At 35.5% G+C, this 21072-nt stretch overlaps 2 protein-coding genes across 5 annotated transcripts in view; one reads left to right on the top strand and one right to left on the bottom strand.

The window, feature by feature from the left end:
- Positions 1–12849, top strand: part of LOC149794873 (uncharacterized) — a 43308-nt gene extending 30459 nt beyond the window's left edge. The window contains exons 2-3 of the mRNA XM_089964523.1: positions 3486–4008; positions 5498–12849. Coding sequence (XP_089820649.1) covers positions 3486–4008; positions 5498–5682 — 708 coding nt within the window. The 3' untranslated portion in view covers positions 5683–12849. The remainder of the gene's footprint in view (positions 1–3485; positions 4009–5497) is intronic.
- LOC149794872 (anaphase-promoting complex subunit 4-like) overlaps positions 1–21072 on the bottom strand; it is a 194249-nt gene that overhangs the window by 79901 nt on the left and 93276 nt on the right. The window lies entirely within an intron of this gene.

Raw genomic sequence — 21072 nt, 5'->3', positions numbered from 1 at the left:
TAGGAAAGAAATCCAAATGGGAATGAAGGAAGTGAATCTTTAGAGACATATTGCAACCAAGTTTCTTATACTTCATCAACATGTCTTCTACTAGTTCCTTATAGTTTTCTGCCCTAACATTTCCGAGGAAGTTTGTAGAAACTAGGCGAAAAGCATTCCATGCTTGTTTCGCGTCACCTTCCAGCAAGTTGTTGAACCGGTCATCTTTGAAAAGCTCTCGAATCTGAGGACCCACAAAAACTCCCTCTTTAATCTTTGCTTCGCTGAGTCGAGGGAATTTTTCATGCAGGTATCGGAATGCTGGCAAAGTCCGGTCAATGGCTTTCACGAAGTTCTTCATCAAACCTAGTTTGATGTGAAGGGGTGGTAGCAAGATTTTCTGAGCCTCAACCAGAGCTGGGTGTTGGATATTCTTCTCTCCAATGGCTACATTCTGCCTGTGAGTCCATTCCTTCCTCATGTAGTGCATTTCCCTTGCTCGGCTATCCCACTCGCATAAGAAACACATGTATTTTGTATATCCTTGCTGCAGTCCCATTAAATCACCACAGAGGTGCCAGCTGTACTTGTTATACTCAATGGAATTCAGTAGCTGCCTTAAGTTATCGTATGTCTCTTTCATGTGGACAGCATACGCTACTGGAATAGATGGAAGAATGTTTCCATTGTGCAAAAGCACAGCCTTGAGACTCAGTTTCGAAGAGTCCACAAATAGTCTCCATTCTTGTGGGTCATGAGTGATTTTTAAAGCATTCATGAGGCCCTCAATATCGGAACAGAATATCAGATTACTTTCCTTTCTGAAGAAAGGCTCCAATTGCTGGTGGCGCTTTCGATATGCAGTAATTGTGACATCTTCTTCTACAAGATTCCATTGTTGGAGTCTTGATCCTAGCAATTCTGCCTTGTTCTTTGATAAGTCCAAATCACGAATCAGGTCATTTAGTTCTTCCTGTGTTATTCTGTGTGGGGTTGATGATGCACCGCAGTGAAAATCTGGATCACTGCATGCTGATGGACCAGGAGAAGAACAGGTCGACTCACCTTTGTCTTCGTCAGATGAATCAAGAGAATATTCTGCTGGAGGTTCTGGAATAGGAAGTCCCTCACCATGTGGAACTGGTCTTAATGCAGACGGAATGTTTGGGTAGACTATTCTCGACTTCTTTCGCTTCGTTATTCCGCCGGAAAGAGGAGGAACCAAGCAGAAGTAACAGTCATTTAGGTGGTTGCTTGGCTCTCTCCACACCATTGGGACTGCAAACGGCATTGATGACCTTTTGCAATTCAACCACTGTGAAAGCTGTGTTGTACATGTAGCACAGCATATATGCGGAGCCCAAGGCTTGTCTTGGTCACCAACCTTGCATCCGAAGTAAAGATGATATGCCTTCTTCACTTGAGAATTGATACTTTTCTTCTGGTTGGTAAATGTCACTTCCCCACAAATATAGCAAAAATTGTCCGCGGTATTAACACACTTTCGAGGCATTACTGTTCTTTATTGTACGTAAATGGATAAAATAATAAGTTTTATGTAACAGTAGCTTGAACTGTCTCGCACAACGTCTAAAATATTTTAAATGCTGAACCTATCTGACTGGGCTTTATATAGTACACTGCTTACGTCAGCTTCAGCAGCCGCCTGGCATTAGTATAATAGGCCTACACATGTATAGTACACTGCTGACGTCAACTTACTTCAGCAGCCGCATGGCATTAGTATTGCATTGCATCAGAAAATGATGCAATCAACTGTGGATGATGTGAGCATGATGGTATTATGCAATGTTACATCATTATTCCGGATGTTGCTGCAGTCCTACTGGAGAAATTTACACAGTGAAACATAGAAAATGAGGTATATGAATATCTTCAAAACGAGAGCCAATACAAATTTTTCACGGTTATATTCGTGTTCGGCACACCAAAATACTACAGATTAGGGCCTTTTCAAGTCAGTAATGATTTCACTGTTGACCAGTGTAATTTTAGTCTCTTCTTTCTACTGTAGAGGATCCTTGCAAACACTCTGCACATGTAATTCTGTATAATAAAATGTGGGTAACATTCAAACATTTTTGAAGTAAAGATGTAGAACATTAATTAAGTGGCCTGTCAAACATAAATCAATACATCATATCATTCTTTGCTAAATAAAGGTGTGCCGGATGTCTTTAATTTTTATATTTATTTCTGCAATGCCTTTACTGTTCTATGTGCCTAACTTATTTAAGTTACTTACCAGTAAAAAAAAAATTCTTAAAAGTAGCATGTGCAGTAAGATGATGACTCTGAATTTTTGTTGAGTTTCTCTGAAAAATTGCTGAATTTGGTCTTACTCAAAATAACGTTTTAAAAATTCATTAATATTTACCTAATTTTAATAGAAACACTGCAAAAGAAAAGTTGATAATGGTATATCTTGAATTTCATTACATGAGCATATATTTAGCAGAGAAGCAATTGATATGACCATTTTAGCACACAAAATCCCATAGTCTGGAGATTAAGTACTGGTATTTAAGTATAGATGTTAATATCATGAATGTATTTATTACTCAATTGGCATAAATTCCATTTTTATAAATAAATAAATACCTCTGGACAATAAAAGTTCATGCTAAGTGAACTCAACTGTATATCATTTAGACATTATTACTTCTCACATCCTGTCGCCCTACATGGATTGAATAAATATCTTAAGCCTTTGTACACACAACAAAATATGGTCTAAGCTAATATGGTACAAGAGCCCAGCAGGTGCCCTTTTTGTTGCTGAGACAAAGAGCACATCAGGCACCTATAAAAAGCCCTCACATGCCTTATTTGTCACTATCTGCACCACCAGCAAATCTCATACATAAGAGCTCTTCAGGAACAGAGCAAGCTAAGGTAAACTATCTTGAGTAAATAGGGCTGGCTGCCATCTTGTTTATTTAGGTCCCTTTATCAAATTGAAGTCCTTAAAGTAGGAGGCTATAAAGCAATTCTTACTCCCTCCCCATTAAAGTAACTTAGAACAATATCACAATTCTTCCTTTACAAAGTCAAATATCCAATAAATACAACCCTTACACCCCATGAAGTAACTTAGAACAACCTAGAAAGCCTTCCTTTTCAAAGGCAAATGCCCTACATATGCAATCCTTACACCCCCATGAAATAACTTAAAACAACCTCAAAGCCTTCCTTTATATAACCTAATGTCTACAAAATATGTTAAGTTTACTTCCATCTAGTGGTCAGTATAAAATACTCAAAATAAGGACATTAGTTAAAATTGCCATATGATTTCATATTTATATTAGTATTAGGTCACTCTTTCCATTTCTTTCTTTATTTCATTACTACTATTGCCATTTTTATTGGGCTTTATTTGTAAAAATTACAAATCTTTTTTCAGAGTGCAATTCTCAATATGTACTGAAATATGTTTTATTGTCCTATCATTTGTAATGATTACATTTCTGTCTTTTTTTCAGCTGCAGCTTCCAGCTTTTCAGCAGCTCAAAGATAACTACCCTGGGTATCTTCACCATAATGGCACATATAATAATCATCAAATTCTGAAACTTATTGGCTGTGAAAACAACAGCAAAGACTTACTTATCCATGACACGAGTGCTCTGCGACTTTCTTATTCACTCAACAAGATAGGAGGTTCGCATTCGCTTGGGAAGGAATTGATTCGCTTGTCCAAATATGGAAGAGACAGTGTGAGTGGAAACGGTGGATTACAGTATATCTATCTTCCGATTGCGTTTGGACCCTTCCTAGCGGATAGATATGGGTATCCTACAGTTTCTAAACTGCATCAGTTGGATCCAATTAAGACAAAGGAGAACTTTTTTAACAAGCAAGGAATTTTGAGAGTGATAACTTACACAAAAACTGGGAACCAACCCAAAGGACATGTTGCATTATGGGATTGTTATCATTTCCATCAATCTAAAGACTGGATAGATGATCACAGCTTACTGACTGTGGAATTCTGGGAGTCACCAGGTAAGGCATTATTTATTGCCCAAGAAATTTGTTTCTTTATCAAAGACATGCCAGGGCAAGTAGCTGTTGAAATGTAAATGCCCAATGTAAAAATCTATTTGCCCTGAAGCATTTTTATTTTTCATGTCCATGTCAATCTTAGGTAGTGGGCTACTGTTTTTGAAGCACATGTTGAAAACTTGATAAAATATTCATGGGGTAAAAGAAAAACAAAATTTTTCAAGAACGTCATTGTCATTAACAGCATAAAAATGGTACGGGTTTTCAAGGCTGAAAAAATGAGACAACAGAAATTAGACTCATGGTTATGAAAATAGGCCAGCCAGCATGCTTAGGTAAAGGTTTATGTAAAGTTTGATATAATAAATGAATAGCAATCTTTGCATTTCAAAAGCTAGCAATCTGCTGATCAGATTGCACTATAATTTACATGTTTACCCAAAGAACTGATTCAAATTTCATTGGCTATAATAAAACCTAACTTTTACTACAAATCTGGCATTTTCCATCTTTCTTTTTTTAACAACAATGTTCTTACTTCTAAACCAGTATTTTGTATTAATTATGCAAGGAGGAAACAGTCTCATTGATTTGATATGGCAAGAGTGAGTTTGTAAAGAAGGTAAACTGAGACTAAATTATCCGATGAATCAGGCAAAGTGGAAATAGAGACAGCGGTATTTCCTTCTCGTACACAAACCAAATTCTTCCACTTTGCAAGTTTTAACTCCTTAAATCAGCGATATGACTCAAGTGACATGTTTATCTGAATTAAAAGACTGCACCTAATCTTAAGATGGGTAGCATGGCTTGAATTTGGGAATTTATACATATGTCAATTTGGGAATTTATGCATAAACATAATAAATATCTGGATTTATTCAAACTTAATCTATTTTTCTTCAGTCCTCTAAATAAGGAATGTGGCAAGTTTACATTTTGAGACAACTTAAGGCCTAATTCTGATCGTTAAGTGACAAAAAATGTTACATTTACTCAATCCTCACTTCTTAGAAATGTTGCTGGAATTGTCCCTTGAGGTCTTCATAGCCGCCGTTATTTTTCCCATGAATTACAGTAATGCTACTTTTAATTAGGCGTGGCATGATAGCCACTGCCTCTTAGTACTACAATTCATGATACATGGCCTACAATGTGATACATTATCAACATACATACCAACTTGGCAGTCAACTGTAGAAGGTTTCTCAGTGGTAGGGTGGTGCCATTTTGTACGATGACATATTGGTAGTATACACAGATCATCATAACTAATGGAAACAACTTAGATGGGTCATCCCAATTTTTTAAAAAAAATTACTTAAGTAAAACATCATTCACTCAACAAAATTTCCATCCCCCAACAAGCCCCTCTCTCCCCAGTTTCTGAAACCAAAGTATATTTTGCCTGAAAAATGTTACCAGTCTTTACCAAATAAGCGATATTATATAGGTCTGATGATATACATCCATTATTACTTTCTTTTAGATTCCAATTGCACTGGAAGGGTGACATCTCAATCTGAGACAGGTCATGTTACAGAGTTACCAAAACCCAGTCTTACGGAATTACTTCAACATCCATCATTCCGCAGAAAGTATCTAAAGGACCACTATGACATTAGGAAGGCAAGACACGGAAAGCACAAGTTGAAACATCAGACTCAGTCTTGAAAGGAAAAACAAAAACCAGTTTAAGTAACATGTACTGATAGAAAAATTTAAGAATTGTGTTCAAGAGTGATTATTAAATAAAAGTGTACAATACAATATTCTCCAACTTTTCTTCAAGTTTAGGATAATCAAGAACTACAAATATCTGCTACTGAAATGCTACCAAAATAAATGGCTTTCTTGCATAACTACTGAGATAATTATATTAGGGTTCTTTTTCTTCAGTGTGCAGCAAAAAAAATGATTTGTAATAAGGATACATGTAAAGACTAACACTAAAATATGAATCAACTGGACTTTAGGTTTCCACTTGTATGTGCAGTGTGTACTATGATCTTGAAAGCTGTGAAAAGTGTTGTTACTGAAGCTTTAAACCTGAATGGGGGGGGGGGAACTACTATGATCCTTGCAACTTTTAAAATGAACAGTTACAGATGTGATTCAAAAATATAAATGTATTTGCTCCAGGCAGCAGTGTATTAATTTTTGTATGTCTCTCCAGCAAGAAGTATACAGGCATTGTGCTCAAAGCATTTTGTTCATGATACAACATTTCACTGCAAAAGAAGTGAATACATATATAACTAGTCATATTTTTTATGTATATATATATATATATATATATATGTACATACAATTTTGTATTTTGGATAAATTGGTGCATTTATTTAGTATATCCATTGTTGTAGTTAATAATAACAGCAATTAGAGGATACTGAAAATCACGTGTTCCATTTATGAAATCAATTTTTCCCACCCTTGCAACTTCATTTAATAACAGAATAAACTTCAGTTAAAGGATGACAGACTTGTATCATGGAGTATTTTCAGATGAAACAGTTTCTACCTATACAAAGACAGGCTTGTAACATTGAATGTTTTAGGATGATAAGCAATTTTATGCTTATGCCAACTGTACCTTACACTCTGTGAACTATCAATGTGTAAAAAATAACTCAAAAAAATAACTCATATTAATGTGTACAAAATGACACTCAAATTTATGTCTACAAAATAACACTCATATCAATGTGTACTAAATATCACTCATATCAATGTCTACAAAAATAACACTCATATCAATGTCTACAAAATAACACTCATATCAATGTCTACAAAATAACATTCCAATATAAAGTATAAGGCAGATTTAATAGATGAAACAAATAAGGACTTGTTTTACAGTCTTTAGGACCTCAAGTTTGGCGAGATAATATGATTAGTTATTTATCAGCTAGAAAAGATAGTTGTTTTATTGTTTGGTCTACAAAATTAAAACAAAAACCATTCAATAGTGACTTCTGTTCATTGTTTTAATTTGCATCTTGCACGTTGCATTTTGCATTACTTTTCCTGGTTTCAGTAAAATTAAAGTGTCCATTTTGTGAAATGTTATGGTCTTTTATTATCCTCTTCTTTATTCACATCTGTGTGTAAATTCATATATTTTGCAATTCTCCTGCTTGTCTATTTTTATATTCATTTCATATTTATCTGCTTATTCATTCTTTCATTCATTTATTCTTATTCTTGTACTTACCGATTTATATGCACCTACATACGTTTGTTCTTCTGTTTTGATGTACATTTGTTTTAATTATAAGACTGACTGGTGAAATTGAAAACTAAATGAATATGATTATTAATGTCAATCTACATACTAATTATTTAGAATCTTAAGTCACATATCTATACATATTTAAATTGATACAGCCATGGTGGAGGAAGTCCTGAAGATTATTTCAGTTTTGAAAGAAAGAAAAAATATAAGATTTAAATCGTTTTATGCACTGACCTTTTCAGACATTAAAAAGGATGCATCAAAATTGACATGAAAGGCACCAACAATCAACAGAACCTATGTATAATAAATAATACAAGTTATTATGGAATGCTGAGAAAGGATTACTTTTTTATATTCCTCTGGACTTTTCTATATGTCCAAGCCATAAACTTCAGATTGAGGCTGGTATATATGAAGGTTGCATTGATTCTGAGTTTTTTGTAGGTCACACTGAGTTTTTGTAACTTTTGTTCCAGAAATAATTTTCTATTAGTTCACCATGAGTACTGTATTTTTTAAAATTTACCGAGCTATTCGAGAAAAAATATTAAGAGCAATGTTGGTAAGCCCACCAGTTTTTAGAAAAATTATATACTTTAATTTGATCTCTAAGTCCATATTTTACAGACCGTTTATTAACGAGACAAAAACCTCAGGCTGTACTTAAGCTCTGACAGTTGTACCATAAGTGCATTGCACTTCAATATAGTGACCTTTCTTGTATGTAATAAAGGACAGTAGCCTAAATTGCTGAAATAAAGAACATAAATTTACTCTGACTTCCACTTGTATGGATATTATCCACCCTTTAAGTCGTATAAATGGGATTTTCTACAATTCTGTTGCAGAAACATCTTCTGTTAAATCTACCTATAAAAACTTAGCTGCCATTCTACAAAGTATGCTCTCAGGGTTCAAGACACCCAAGTAGGGCTATTATTAGGCATGAGGTCATTATGCATTGTGTCACAACTGCCTAATTTGTAATCAGCTCTCTTACTAAACCTAATGAGAGATGAATGGATAGGAGTTGCACTGTATGTCACTTCCATATTTGCAGAGGGACATAAAATGAGGTTGCCTCAGATCCAAAGATGTGCAGAATAAACCCAGTATAATTCATCGTGCAGATGAGTGAAGCGTAATGAAATTGCTTGATGAATTGTATTAAAGAGCACTACAGGATTAAGACTTGTGTGCCTCTTCCACCCCAACCCCCACAGCCATTGCTGAAATTTATGACAGAAGTACACAAAACTGTATATGAGGGTTTAAAGAACATACCGTTTGGCATGTGCAACAACGTACCAGCTACTATATATTCCATGCAAAACTTTTATACAAATATAAACACAGAATCTTAATGTTCAGTTACAACACCACTAGCACCGAAAAGCAATATGAATGTCAAACTATAAGATGAGGAAATTTATATAAAAAGTAAAATGTGAAGCAACTCTGAACTTTTTTCTTCTAATTACTCGAGTTTAATTTGACTTGAACAAACTCATGACAGAACAAACATTAAATTAAAATCACATATGATACAACAGATCACACTGAAATCTGTCTTGATCCTCAATGATACAACAGATCACACTGAAATCTGTCTTGATCCTCAATGATACAACTGATCACACTGAAATCTGTCTTGATCCTCAGTTTGTTTATAATTCTCCAAAACCTGACCTGCAGTATTTCTTTGTTGAAAAAGCTTTTTCACAGTTTTTATTAGAAAAACAGGAGGAGATTTTCCCATGTAAACTCTCCAACAGGTTCCATTTCTTTACATGGAACTGTAATCTAATTGACAAGGACACTTGAGACAATGTTCAATTTTCCCACACAAAGTTAATCTGCCTTGAAGGTAACCAGGTGCAAACAGCCCTGTCGGTCACATGACATGACATGAACATATTACTCTGCATTGTTCTCTACAGATCCTTGTCTGAACTTCATTACTATATATTTAGAGGAAAATGGAGGCATTGTATGCATTTCTATAAATAAATTACCTTTCCTTTTAAATCTACAACAGCAATTTGTTTTAAAATGACATCATGTTCCCTCTTGAAAATATGTGTAAATATCAAAACGAATGACAGATCCACTCTTTTTACTACAGCATCTTATGTCAGTTACGTTAGAAAATTCATTATCATAAATGTCAGTACATGAGCATACAGCTGCTAATTGGCAGCCTTAGGTCATGAATAATGGTAATGTGTCCCAATAATGTAGGGACACATGCAGTGAACCCCCACTATAAATCCCCTCTGTATACAGCTGCCCCCACCCCCACCCCCCCAATAAAAAAGGTATTATCACCAATCCCATTAAACTGCTTCAGTTTTGTTTAATCAATACTAATTGACCTATTTCACTAATTTACTTATTTCACTAACAGATCTTGGCTTCTAAGACCTAATCATACAAATGTCATGTGATTATGCTGTTAAAGACCATATTTTTTGCATGTTAATACACTAGTATGACATGGTCTTTTTCTTGAAATATCTCTTACCATTATACAGATGTATTCATAATGTTGATCACTATTATGTCTGTCATGAACTGCATTACAAAGAGATGGTACTTTATAAGGTTTGAATAGGCCCAACTCTGAATAATCAGGATTTGCATAGATTAGGTTGAAATCTATTATTGCATTCAATATATATGTTTGTGTTTCTTTTGATGACAATCACAACATAATTCAAACTTTGTTCCTTGAAAAGTCTCTACTGCATTGACCTTACTCACATGTAACCAACTATAAACATGACACATCATAATGGGCGAAAGACAGAATCCCTCCCCCACCCCCATGAAAGGACATAATCATCCCCCAGGTCTAAGTTTTAAGTGTTTTAAACCATCACAAATATACTGGCCAATTTTGAAAAGGGGAAAAAATAAGAAATGTGACATGTCATCAATATAATATTCCCCATATTTAATTTAATTATGGGATTGCATATTTATCCAATAAAATTATGACTTAACTTTTAAGTCCTTCCCAAAATATAATGATTAATGGTCAAATACAGTCAACTCAGTACTTATGAAAGTGAGGTGGGTGACAAAACACATGTACATGCAATTAGTCTTTAGATCAAAACGATCATTAGGAATCTTGATCTCCTTAAAGTCTAATGTTTCACCTGCACACACACTTTACTTCTTAATCTCATTGTCTGTTACGGTCTAACATTTCACCCGCACAATATCCATTTTTTATCAAAGGACACAAGCTGATACACAAAACTATATATTTGGTGATGTTTTGTTTTTTTAAGGGCTGAGCTTAGACTAGGGGAGGGAATAATGTCTTATCTTTCATTTTGATGGGGTGAATTTGTCCAAGGGGCAAAATTTTGTCTGTACCTTCCCATAATACTTTAGCACTTTGTTTTACTCAAGCTTTCAAGTCAATCGAGCAGCAACAACAGTTCTGGGTTCAGAGTCTGGCACAACTTAAATACATGAATATAATACGTATGCAATATTATATTTGTGTATTCACTGAAAATCATGTCCAAACCATCTGCCGGGGCCCCGAGTGGCTGAGTGGTCTAAAGCGCTCTTCATTACGGATCACTGCCATCTCACCTCTGTCTGTGTGGGTTCGAGTCTAGGATTCAGCTAACGTGGGTATGTGAGAAAGCTTGCCAGTAGCTTCTCGTGGGTCGGTGGTTCTTCCCGGGTTCTTCCTCCACCATTAATACTGGCCACTATGCATAGCCTATCACGTGCTGAAATATGGCGTTAAACCCCACAACAACAACAACACCACCAAACCATCTGCCAAGCAGTAACATGTTGACTTGTCTCTTTAAGACAAAGTCCCTATGATAAGGAAACAGCAAACAATTTCTAAGACTTTCCAAACAGAATTAGAGATAACTTTCAGTGTTGGAAAATTTACAGTCTCTGATCCTCTGAGACAAAAATCTGAATATATCACTAGGTATGAGAACAACGGACGTGGAACTAAATTCAGAGTCACCACATCATGCAAAATAAATAAAAAAATAACTGGGTTTGTTTATCATTGGTTTTGACAATCCAAGGCAATTCCTATTTCAGGTCCAACATCAAGTGACTGATTTCTAAACTAAGTGATACATGCAATAGTAATCCATGTGTATCTCCATTAATTTGTGTTGCAAGTGTTATACTTAATCATTAACCACTTGTATTATTTTAATCCTCTGAAATACTAACTTTGTAACAAATACAAAATACATAAACTCACAACATAAATTCCTTCTTGATGACATGGTCTTATATTGTACTCCTTGATTCAAAAAGGCTCTGGAAATGCTTTCTGCTTTCTTGGCACCTCTCAAAACATAACCCTCTGAAAAGTGGATGTTTCTATCAGTCTTACGAGTGTCCAGTTTACGTTATCAAATGCTATGACTTCATGTTTTAAAGTTTGGTAAACAGAATATTCAACATTGTTATGTACCTACAATTTTTTAAATCTGTACTCTGACCCTCTCATCTCATACATGTATTCATAATTTGCTAGATAAAAATCTACATGTCCAAATATAAACTTCAGTTTGTATGTTTTTTTCCAATTTTCTTCATCATTACAAATAAGAAAATGTAACGTTGTGAACAAGCTGTTATTTCAAAATTAAAACCATACATTTGCAAATTAAAAGTTTATAAGATTTTGTGCCAGAAAAACGCTTGGTTAAAATCACATGAAAATCATATGTAAAACTTGTAAAAGTTTTTTGGCACATAATGTATCTACTTACATATATATCAGACTGGACTTCAAAATGCACAGATCTGCCACTGTATCATACAACTGGGTTTATGTACAAGTAATCTGTCAGGAATAATCAACACAACAAATACTACTGACCTTGAACTTCCAGCACATTATGCAGATCAGGGTCTATGATGTTTGCAGCTCGACCAGACTTATGTGTGAGTATATATGGTAACCCAAAAATGTGCCTCATTATGATGGTGTAATGTGGATATACTGCTGTACCCCACTTATGTGTAAGTATATATGGTAACCCCAAAATGTGCCTCATTATGATGGTGTAATGTGGATATACTGCTGTACCCCACTTATGTGTAAGTATATATGGTAACCCAAAAATGTGCCTCATTATGATGGTGTAATGTGGATATACTGCTGTACCCCACTTATGTGTAAGTATATATGGTAACCCAAAAATGTGCCTCATTATGATGGTGTAATGTGGATATACTGCAGTACCCCACTTATGTGTGGGTATATATGGTAACCCAAAAATGTGCCTCATTATGATGGTGTAATGTGGATATACTGCTGCTTATTGTTCTTTACTGTTGCAACCTCTAGTGTAAAACTGTGCATTTAGAAGTCCTTAATTTGAATAAATTGCTTACTGCTTCATTTGCATTTCTTTGTCCTGTCTTTATGGTCTTTTCTGCATTAAAATTATTCAAATTGACTCAATTTGCAAATGTATATGTATGCTTATATAAGATAAATACAACAATGAATCATGATTAACAATGGTGCTATATACATGTCATTTGATTACTGTATTGCTCAATGTCTTCTAATAAATTCATGCCTAATCAAACGGTCAATTCTATCTTGTATTTTCCTCTGCAGTAAATTTGAATTTCATTTTTTTTATAAATTGTGATGTCCTTTATTTTCAATGAAATGATTTCTCTTGTTTCTTCAAACAAATTATATGTTTGTTGGTGTTTTAATTATGGATTATGAAAGAGGTCCTTTCATTTTCACAGAGAGATCCTTGTTTGTTGGGTTACAATATGTAGCAGTCACAAGCACTCCAGTGGTCTAGTGGTTAGAGTATGCACCTGGGATGTGGGAGGTCGCAGGTTTGAACCCTAGCTGGGTCATACCAAAGACTTCTAAAAATGATACAAACAGCTGCCTCCCTAGGCACTCAGCATTAAGAGGTTAGTGTTAGGACTGGTCGGTCTGGTGTCAGGATAATGCGACAGGGTGGGACATGATGCTACGTGTCTTTAGCATGATGCCCCAGTGCTAGACATCACTATAAACTGCCACAGTGCAGACATTGTAGCAATATGACTGATTTTTTTTAAAGCTGCGTTAAAATTATAAATCACACACACACACACCAACACACACACAGACACAGAGACACACATGTAGCAGTCACAAAATCTAAAAAATGCTGTACCCCATGAATTATAGTGGATTAGAGGTCAATACCACATTCCTCCATAAAAGTGTCTACCCCATGAATTATAATGTATTTGACATAAATACCATATTCCTCCATAAAAGTGTCTACCCCATGAATTATAATGTATTTGACATAAATACCACATTCCTCCATAAAAGTGTGTACCCCATGAATTATAATGTATTTGACATAAATACCACAGTCCTCCATAAAAGTGTCTACCCCATGAATTATAATGTATTTGACATAAATACCACATTCCTCCATAAAAGTGTCTACCCCATGAATTATAATGTATTTGACATAAATACCACATTCCTCCATAAAAGTGTGCACCCCATGAATTATAATGTATTTGACATAAATACCACATTCCTCCATAAAAGTGTGCACCCCATGAATTATAATGTATTTGACATAAATACCACATTCCTCCATAAAAGTGTGTACCCCATGAATTATAATGTATTTGACATAAATACCACAGTTCTCCATAAAAGTGTCTACCCCATGAATTATAATGTATTTGACATAAATACCACAGTCCTCCATAAAAGTGTCTACCCCATGAATTATAATGTATTTGACATAAATACCACATTCCTCCATAAAAGTGTCTACCCCATGAATTATAATGTATTTGACATAAATACCACATTCCTCCATAAAAGTGTCTACCCCATGAATTATAATGTATTTGACATAAATACCACATTCCTCCATAAAAGTGTCTACCCCATGAATTATAATGTATTTGACATAAATACCACAGTCCTCCATAAAAGTGTGTACCCCATGAATTATAATGTATTTGACATAAATACCACATTCCTCCATAAAAGTGTGTACCCCATGAATTATAATGTATTTGACATAAATACCACATTCCTCCATAAAAGTGTGCACCCCATGAATTATAATGTATTTGACATAAATACCACATTCCTCCATAAAAGTGTGTACCCCATGAATTATAATGTATTTGACATAAATACCACATTCCTCCATAAAAGTGTGCACCCCATGAATTATAATGTATTTGACATAAATACCACATTCCTCCATAAAAGTGTCTACCCCATGAATTTCAATATATCTGACATAAATACCACATTCCTCCATCAAAGTGTGTACCCCATGAATTATAATTTATTTGACATAAATACCACATTCCTCAATAAAACTGTCTACCCCATGAATTATAGTGAATTTGGATTAAATAACCACATTCCACCACAAAAAAGTGTACCCCATGAATTATAATGTATTTGACATAAATAACCACATTCCTCCATAAAAGTGTGTACCCCATGAATTATAATGTATTTGACATAAATACCACATTCCTCCATAAAAGTGTGTACCCCATGAATTATAATGTATTTGACATAAATACCACATTCCTCCATAAAAGTGTGTACCCCATGAATTATAATGTATTTGACATAAATAACCACATTCCTCCATAAAAGTGTGTACACTATGAATTATAGTGAATTTGGATTAAATAACCACATTACACCACAAAAAAAGTGTACCCCATGAACTAAAGCAAATTTGAAGTAAATAACCACATTCCTCAGTGAATTTAAAGTAAATAACCACATTCCTCAAAAAAATTGTGTACCCCTGTGTAATCCATGAATTATGGTGAATTTAAACTATATAACCAAATTATTCCTTTACATTTTTAAGGTAATTATTCTATGCTGCCGTCACTAGGATTTTGTTTTGGTGCAGCCATTGTTTTGGTAATTTATGTCTTGTTTGGATCAGAATTTGTATGAGTAGGGTACTAAAGGTGGAAATTCAACACGAGTTGGATATGATTTCTTGTTTTGGGCCTAGTTTGGCTTCTCAGGACCTTAAATATATACCTGTGTTATAAGTAAAAGGTGCCGTTGTGCTGAGAGTTGTGCATGGAAAAAAAGGCCAATAGGAGAAATGGTGAGCAATTTACCCACATAAAAATAAACTCAGCTCTCTTGTATCCAGCTCCAGTTGCATGAATGAGATGAATTTGCAGAATATATATATAAAAAAGTGCACAACTCTTTTGAAAATAATGTCAGTACAAATCCAATGATTGTTCAACATGCATTTCGTCTGATGATGAAAATAATATGGAACAAATTTAACATCAATCCACTAAAAGCAGCAAAAGTAACTGCATTCACAAAATTCTGTCATACACTGCATTCAAGCTGTAGGTCACAAAGGGCAATAACTCTTGTAAAAATCAAAGAAGCATACACATTTGTCAATATGGCAAGCTGTATTTACAATGGGATTCAGTCTTACACTACATTCAGCTGCAAGGCACAATAGGCAAAAACTCTAATAAAAATGGTAAAATCAAAGTGATTTGTTGAAATTTACAGCCTCAGATGATGGCTATAACACATACAAAATTTCATTGTAATCCACTGAAAACTGGCAGACTAGTCTTGTTCACAAAATTATGTCATACACTGAAAACTGGCAGACTAGTCTTGTTCACAAAATTGTGTCATACACTGAAAACTGGAAGACTAGTCTTGTTCACAAAATTGTGTCATACACTGAAAACTGGCAGACTAGTCTTGCTCACAAGAGTCTGTCATACACATCATCAGCTTACAAGTCAAAAAAGGCAACAACAAGATACTTAAGTGATACTCTCAGTTAGTAAAGTGTCAATGTTTACATCTTCAGGTAATCATATGTGTTAAAATCCAATCTAGTGTATTCATACATAATGTTTTAAAAAAATATGGAACTTAAAATTTTCTTCTTTTTTTCCCCATGATACATTGCCACCAATGTAGTATATTGACAGTAAAGACATCCTGTGATCATGTGACTGAACTAGCTTATGCTGTGGTGAGCATGATACTTTAAATGCTTTGGCAGATGACAACCTAAAAGTGACCACTGGCTTCATCTGGTTTGTTTTTTGTGGGTTTTAGTGCATTTTTCAGGTCATGAGAAGCTTTATGGTGGCCAGTATACGTGGTCTCAGGAAGAGCCCAGGAAAAACCCTGCATGAACCACTGACCAACATGAAGTGACTGGCATGCTTTCTCAAACACCAACACTGACTGAGACAAGATTCAAACCCATGCCGACAGGGGAGAGACATCAGTAGCCTGTTAAGGCATGTGTCTATAACCCACTTTGCTACCCATGGCCCCAGTAATCACTGGATTGTACTATATGTGATCAGCAGTAATTTGGAAAGGATTAAAGATCTTAATGGATTATAATTTGATTACTAAAGAGCTCAAGCGGCATAAAACAAATATTAATTGGGATTCTTTCAGCAGGCTCATACTGGCTTGTGTTTAAAGTCTGTAGAGAAGGATTATATACATGTATGTTATCAGAAGTAATTTGGAAAGGATTAAAGATACCAATGGATCATGGATGTATTAGTCATTATTAAAGAGCTAAAATGGCTTTAGTTTTTAAAGTTTATCAAGATATTTAGGAATGTGTTATCTCTCACTGCTATTATTATAAAATCTAAACAAATGAAATATCAAAAAATTCAATAATTTTAAGAAGAACTTCCCAAAGTCTATACTGATAGAAGTCATTCAACAATTTAATTCAACCTAGAGACAGCAAACAATTTAAACTTGGTGGAGCCAGTAAAGTTGAACTAGCATTGCCATATTCCAATGCAGGCAGTGAATGGTTATCTTTTATTGTGCAGGGTGAGCCCAGAGGATACTTGCATCAGTAACAATATGCCATCTCCTAAGTGTTGAGTTTAAGAATGTTGATGACAGATGCAAATATAATTCAAGCAATGATCTACCAAGAATTGCTAAAATGCTTGTGGTACATACAGTATGAAAGGTGACAAAGAGTATACAGTATGTGGTACATACAGTATGAAAGGTGACAAAGAGTATACAGTATGTGGTACATACAGTATGAAAGGTGACAAAGAGTATACAGTATGTGGTACATATAGTATGAAAGGTGACAAAGAGTATACAGTATGTGGTACATACAGTATGAAAGGTGACAAAGAGTATACAGTATGTTGTACATACAGTATGAAAGGTGACAAAGAGTATACAGTATGTGGTACATACAGTATGAAAGGTGATAAACAGTATACAGTATGTGGTACAAGGCAGATAGTCTAACCACTAGGCCACCGGAGTGGTTAGAAAAAAGGTACTTGTTCAATAAGTTGTCACTTATGTCCATTGGCATGCTAAAAATCGTGTTGTTGTTGAAAATCATACCTCCTGTAATGTCCAGACTAAATTTTGAAAATCTCCTCATCTGTCTTTGACTAACCTGTCTGTTCTCTCATGTGTGGGTGTTGAACTTAACATTTACCCAGTTTCATGGTAATCCAAGAAAAACTGCGAGACTAGTTGCACCAACAAGATTAGATGCCAGATGAAAGGAGGGGGAAGGAGGGGGGGGTGTATAAAAACACAATCTGTAAGATTTTCAACAAAAACAACTCAACTAAAATTTAAGCTTTCAGTTTCGAATACAGTGACCTCCAAAGTGAAATAACCATGAATGGGATTCTTGTAGTAAGTTTCATGATTAGTTTATATTATTTTTATTCTGAACAAGGGCAGATAATTTATGTTTGTAAACTGGTGCTTTTATTGGGCAAGGGTTAAAGTTTGCTAACAATAACAGGAAATGCAGGAACAATAAAATTACAGCCTGCAAATAATGTACAGTAAAAATGGTATTGAAAAATCACTGCTATGAGACCACCTGTCTTAACTGACCAAATTCTCAATGCACAGACTTATTGATTATATAGTGTTATGGCTTGTCAAGAGAGATCACCTGTCTAGAGATTTTGGGTGAAAGGGGTGGTTTTCCAAGGCAGTTTCTACTGTATATATATGTAAAAAGAAATGATTAAACTTGCAATTAATGTATTGCCAAAAGTACTTCCACTCTGCAATTAATGTAGTGCCAAAAGTACTTCCACTACGTCCATTTACAACAACAAAAGCATGAATGTGTCACAATATATGCCCAATCAATGTTTAATAGACCTCTAGGTAGATAGCTCAAATTTCTGAAGAGAAACCATTTTTCTTCTTTCAGAGTGACCTTGATCTTAGCTCTTTGACCCCAATATCGATAAGCTTCTTTCTTTACAATGTGCAAGTCACCCACAATTTTTGGGTCGTGTTTGTGATATGTAACTAAGGTTACTGTGCACAAGCCATTTTGTTTTTGATCACTGACCTTGACCATTTAACCAGAAAACAACAGCCTTCTTCCTTACATGAACTGCAAGCCATCCACAAGGTTTGGGTGAGCTTTCTATGTAGAACTATGTTACTACTGAAACAATCTTTTATTTGGTGACCCTAACCTTTGACTCCAAAACTGAAAGGGTTATTCCTACTTGAGGTGCAAGTCATCTACAAATTTTGTGACAAGATGTTGGACACCTAAGTTATTTTGCAGATGGATGGACATCATAACATATCTTCTGCCTAACGGTGGATGTATAAAAATAAAATGGCACTCAGACAAACTAGTAAAATGCTAAACAATTGGTCAGTAAATGAAAGACATGGATGATCAAGTGACATCATCTCAGTCAATACTGTATTACTTGTGGACATGCATCTCTTGTAAATTTCCAGGACTCTGACATAAAGATGACAGTGAAACATGCCTGAAAAAATGAATGAACATGATAAGCTGGAAGTTGGCTTACTTTAAGTCCATTTTCAAGTCAATGATATCATTAAAACTAGTGTATCTCCACTGGAAATAACTATTCTTTTTCACTTAGCTCAAATACTTCTTCTTCTAGGCACTGAAATTTCAATATCTGTTATATTTGAAGGATTTTTAAAAGTTGATTGGTTCAATTCAAGGACTTTCTAGTTTTATAAATATATGACTTTTGAGAAAACCAACTGAGAGTGTTCAATCATCAAAAAAATACATAGGAATTTTTTTTTTGTTTTGCTCTTTTAATTGAAATTCAAGCAATTTCCAAGACAGAATAAACCTTGACCTGCATAGTTCCATGACCGATGGAAAAAATTGCTTGATTTATTCAACTATTTCATCTATTTTTATACATCTATTCTGGCAAACAAGATTGTGATGGTAGCAAATAAATAAATACTCAACCTTGCACTCTTAACCCCACACAGCACACATTTCAAGACCATCATATCAACCCCACACACTGCACATGTTTCAATACCATCATATCAACCCCACACACTGCACACATTTCAAGACCATCATATCAGCCCCACACACTGCACACATTTCAAGACCATCATATCAACCCCACACACTGCACACATTTCAAGACCATCATATCAACCCCACACACTGCACACATTTCAAGACCATCATATCAACCCCACACACTGCACATGTTTCAAGACCATCATATCAACCCCACACAGCACACATTTCAAGACCATCATATCAACCCCACACACTGCACATGTTTCAATACCATCATATCAACCCCACACACTGCACACATTTCAAGACCATCATATCAACCCCACACACTGCACACATTTCAAGACCATCATATCAACCCCACACACTGCACATGTTTCAAGACCATCATATCAACCCCACACATTGCACACGTTTCAAGACCATCATATCAACCCCACACACTGCACATGTTTCAAGAACATCATATCAACCCCACACACTGCACACGTTTCAAGACCATCAGATAAACTCCCCCATACTGAACATGTTTCAAGACCATCACATCAACCCCACACACTGCACACATTTCAAGACCATCATATCAACCCCACATACTGCACGTTTCAAGACCATCATATCAACCCCACACACTGCTCATGTCTCAAGACCATCATATCAACTCCACACGTTTCAAGACCATCATATCAACCCCACACACTGCACATGTTTCAAGGCCATCATATCAACCCCACATACTGCACGTTTCAAGACCATCACATCAACCCCCCATAGTGCACATGTTTCAAGACCATCATATCAACCCCACACAATGCACATGTTTCAATACCATCATATCAACCCCACACACTGCATGTTTCAAGACCATCATATCTACCCCACACACTGCACGTTTCAAGACTATCACTTCAGCCCCACGCACTGCACATGTTTCAAGACCATCATATCAACCCCTCCATACTGCACATCTATTTCTATACATCTATTCTGGCAAACAAGATTGTGATGGTAGCAAATACAATAAATACCCAACCTTGCACTCTTAACCCCACACAGCACACATTTCAAGACCATCATATCAACCACACACACTGTACACATTTCAAGACCATCATATCAATCCCACACACTGCACATGTTTCAAGACCATCATATCAAACCCACAAACTGCACATGTTTCAACACCAAAATACGAACCCCACACACTGCACACGTTACAAGACCATCATATCAACCCCACACACTGCACATGTTTCAAGACCATCATATCAACCCCACACACCACATGTTTCAGGGGCCCCGAGTGGCCGAGTGGTCTAAAGCGCTCTCCGTTACGGATCACTGCCATCTCACCTCTGTCTGCGTGGGTTTCGAGTCTCGGATTCAGCCAATGTGGGTATGTGAGAAAGCTTGCCAGTAGCT

The sequence above is a fragment of the Sinohyriopsis cumingii genome, chromosome 7 (genome assembly GCF_028554795.1).
Source record: "Sinohyriopsis cumingii isolate HCF-2022 chromosome 7, ASM2855479v2, whole genome shotgun sequence".
NCBI classification, from domain to species: Eukaryota; Metazoa; Mollusca; class Bivalvia; order Unionida; family Unionidae; genus Sinohyriopsis; species Sinohyriopsis cumingii.
Note: the sequence above shows the minus strand (reverse complement) of the source record. Positions and strands in the feature narration are given on the sequence as shown.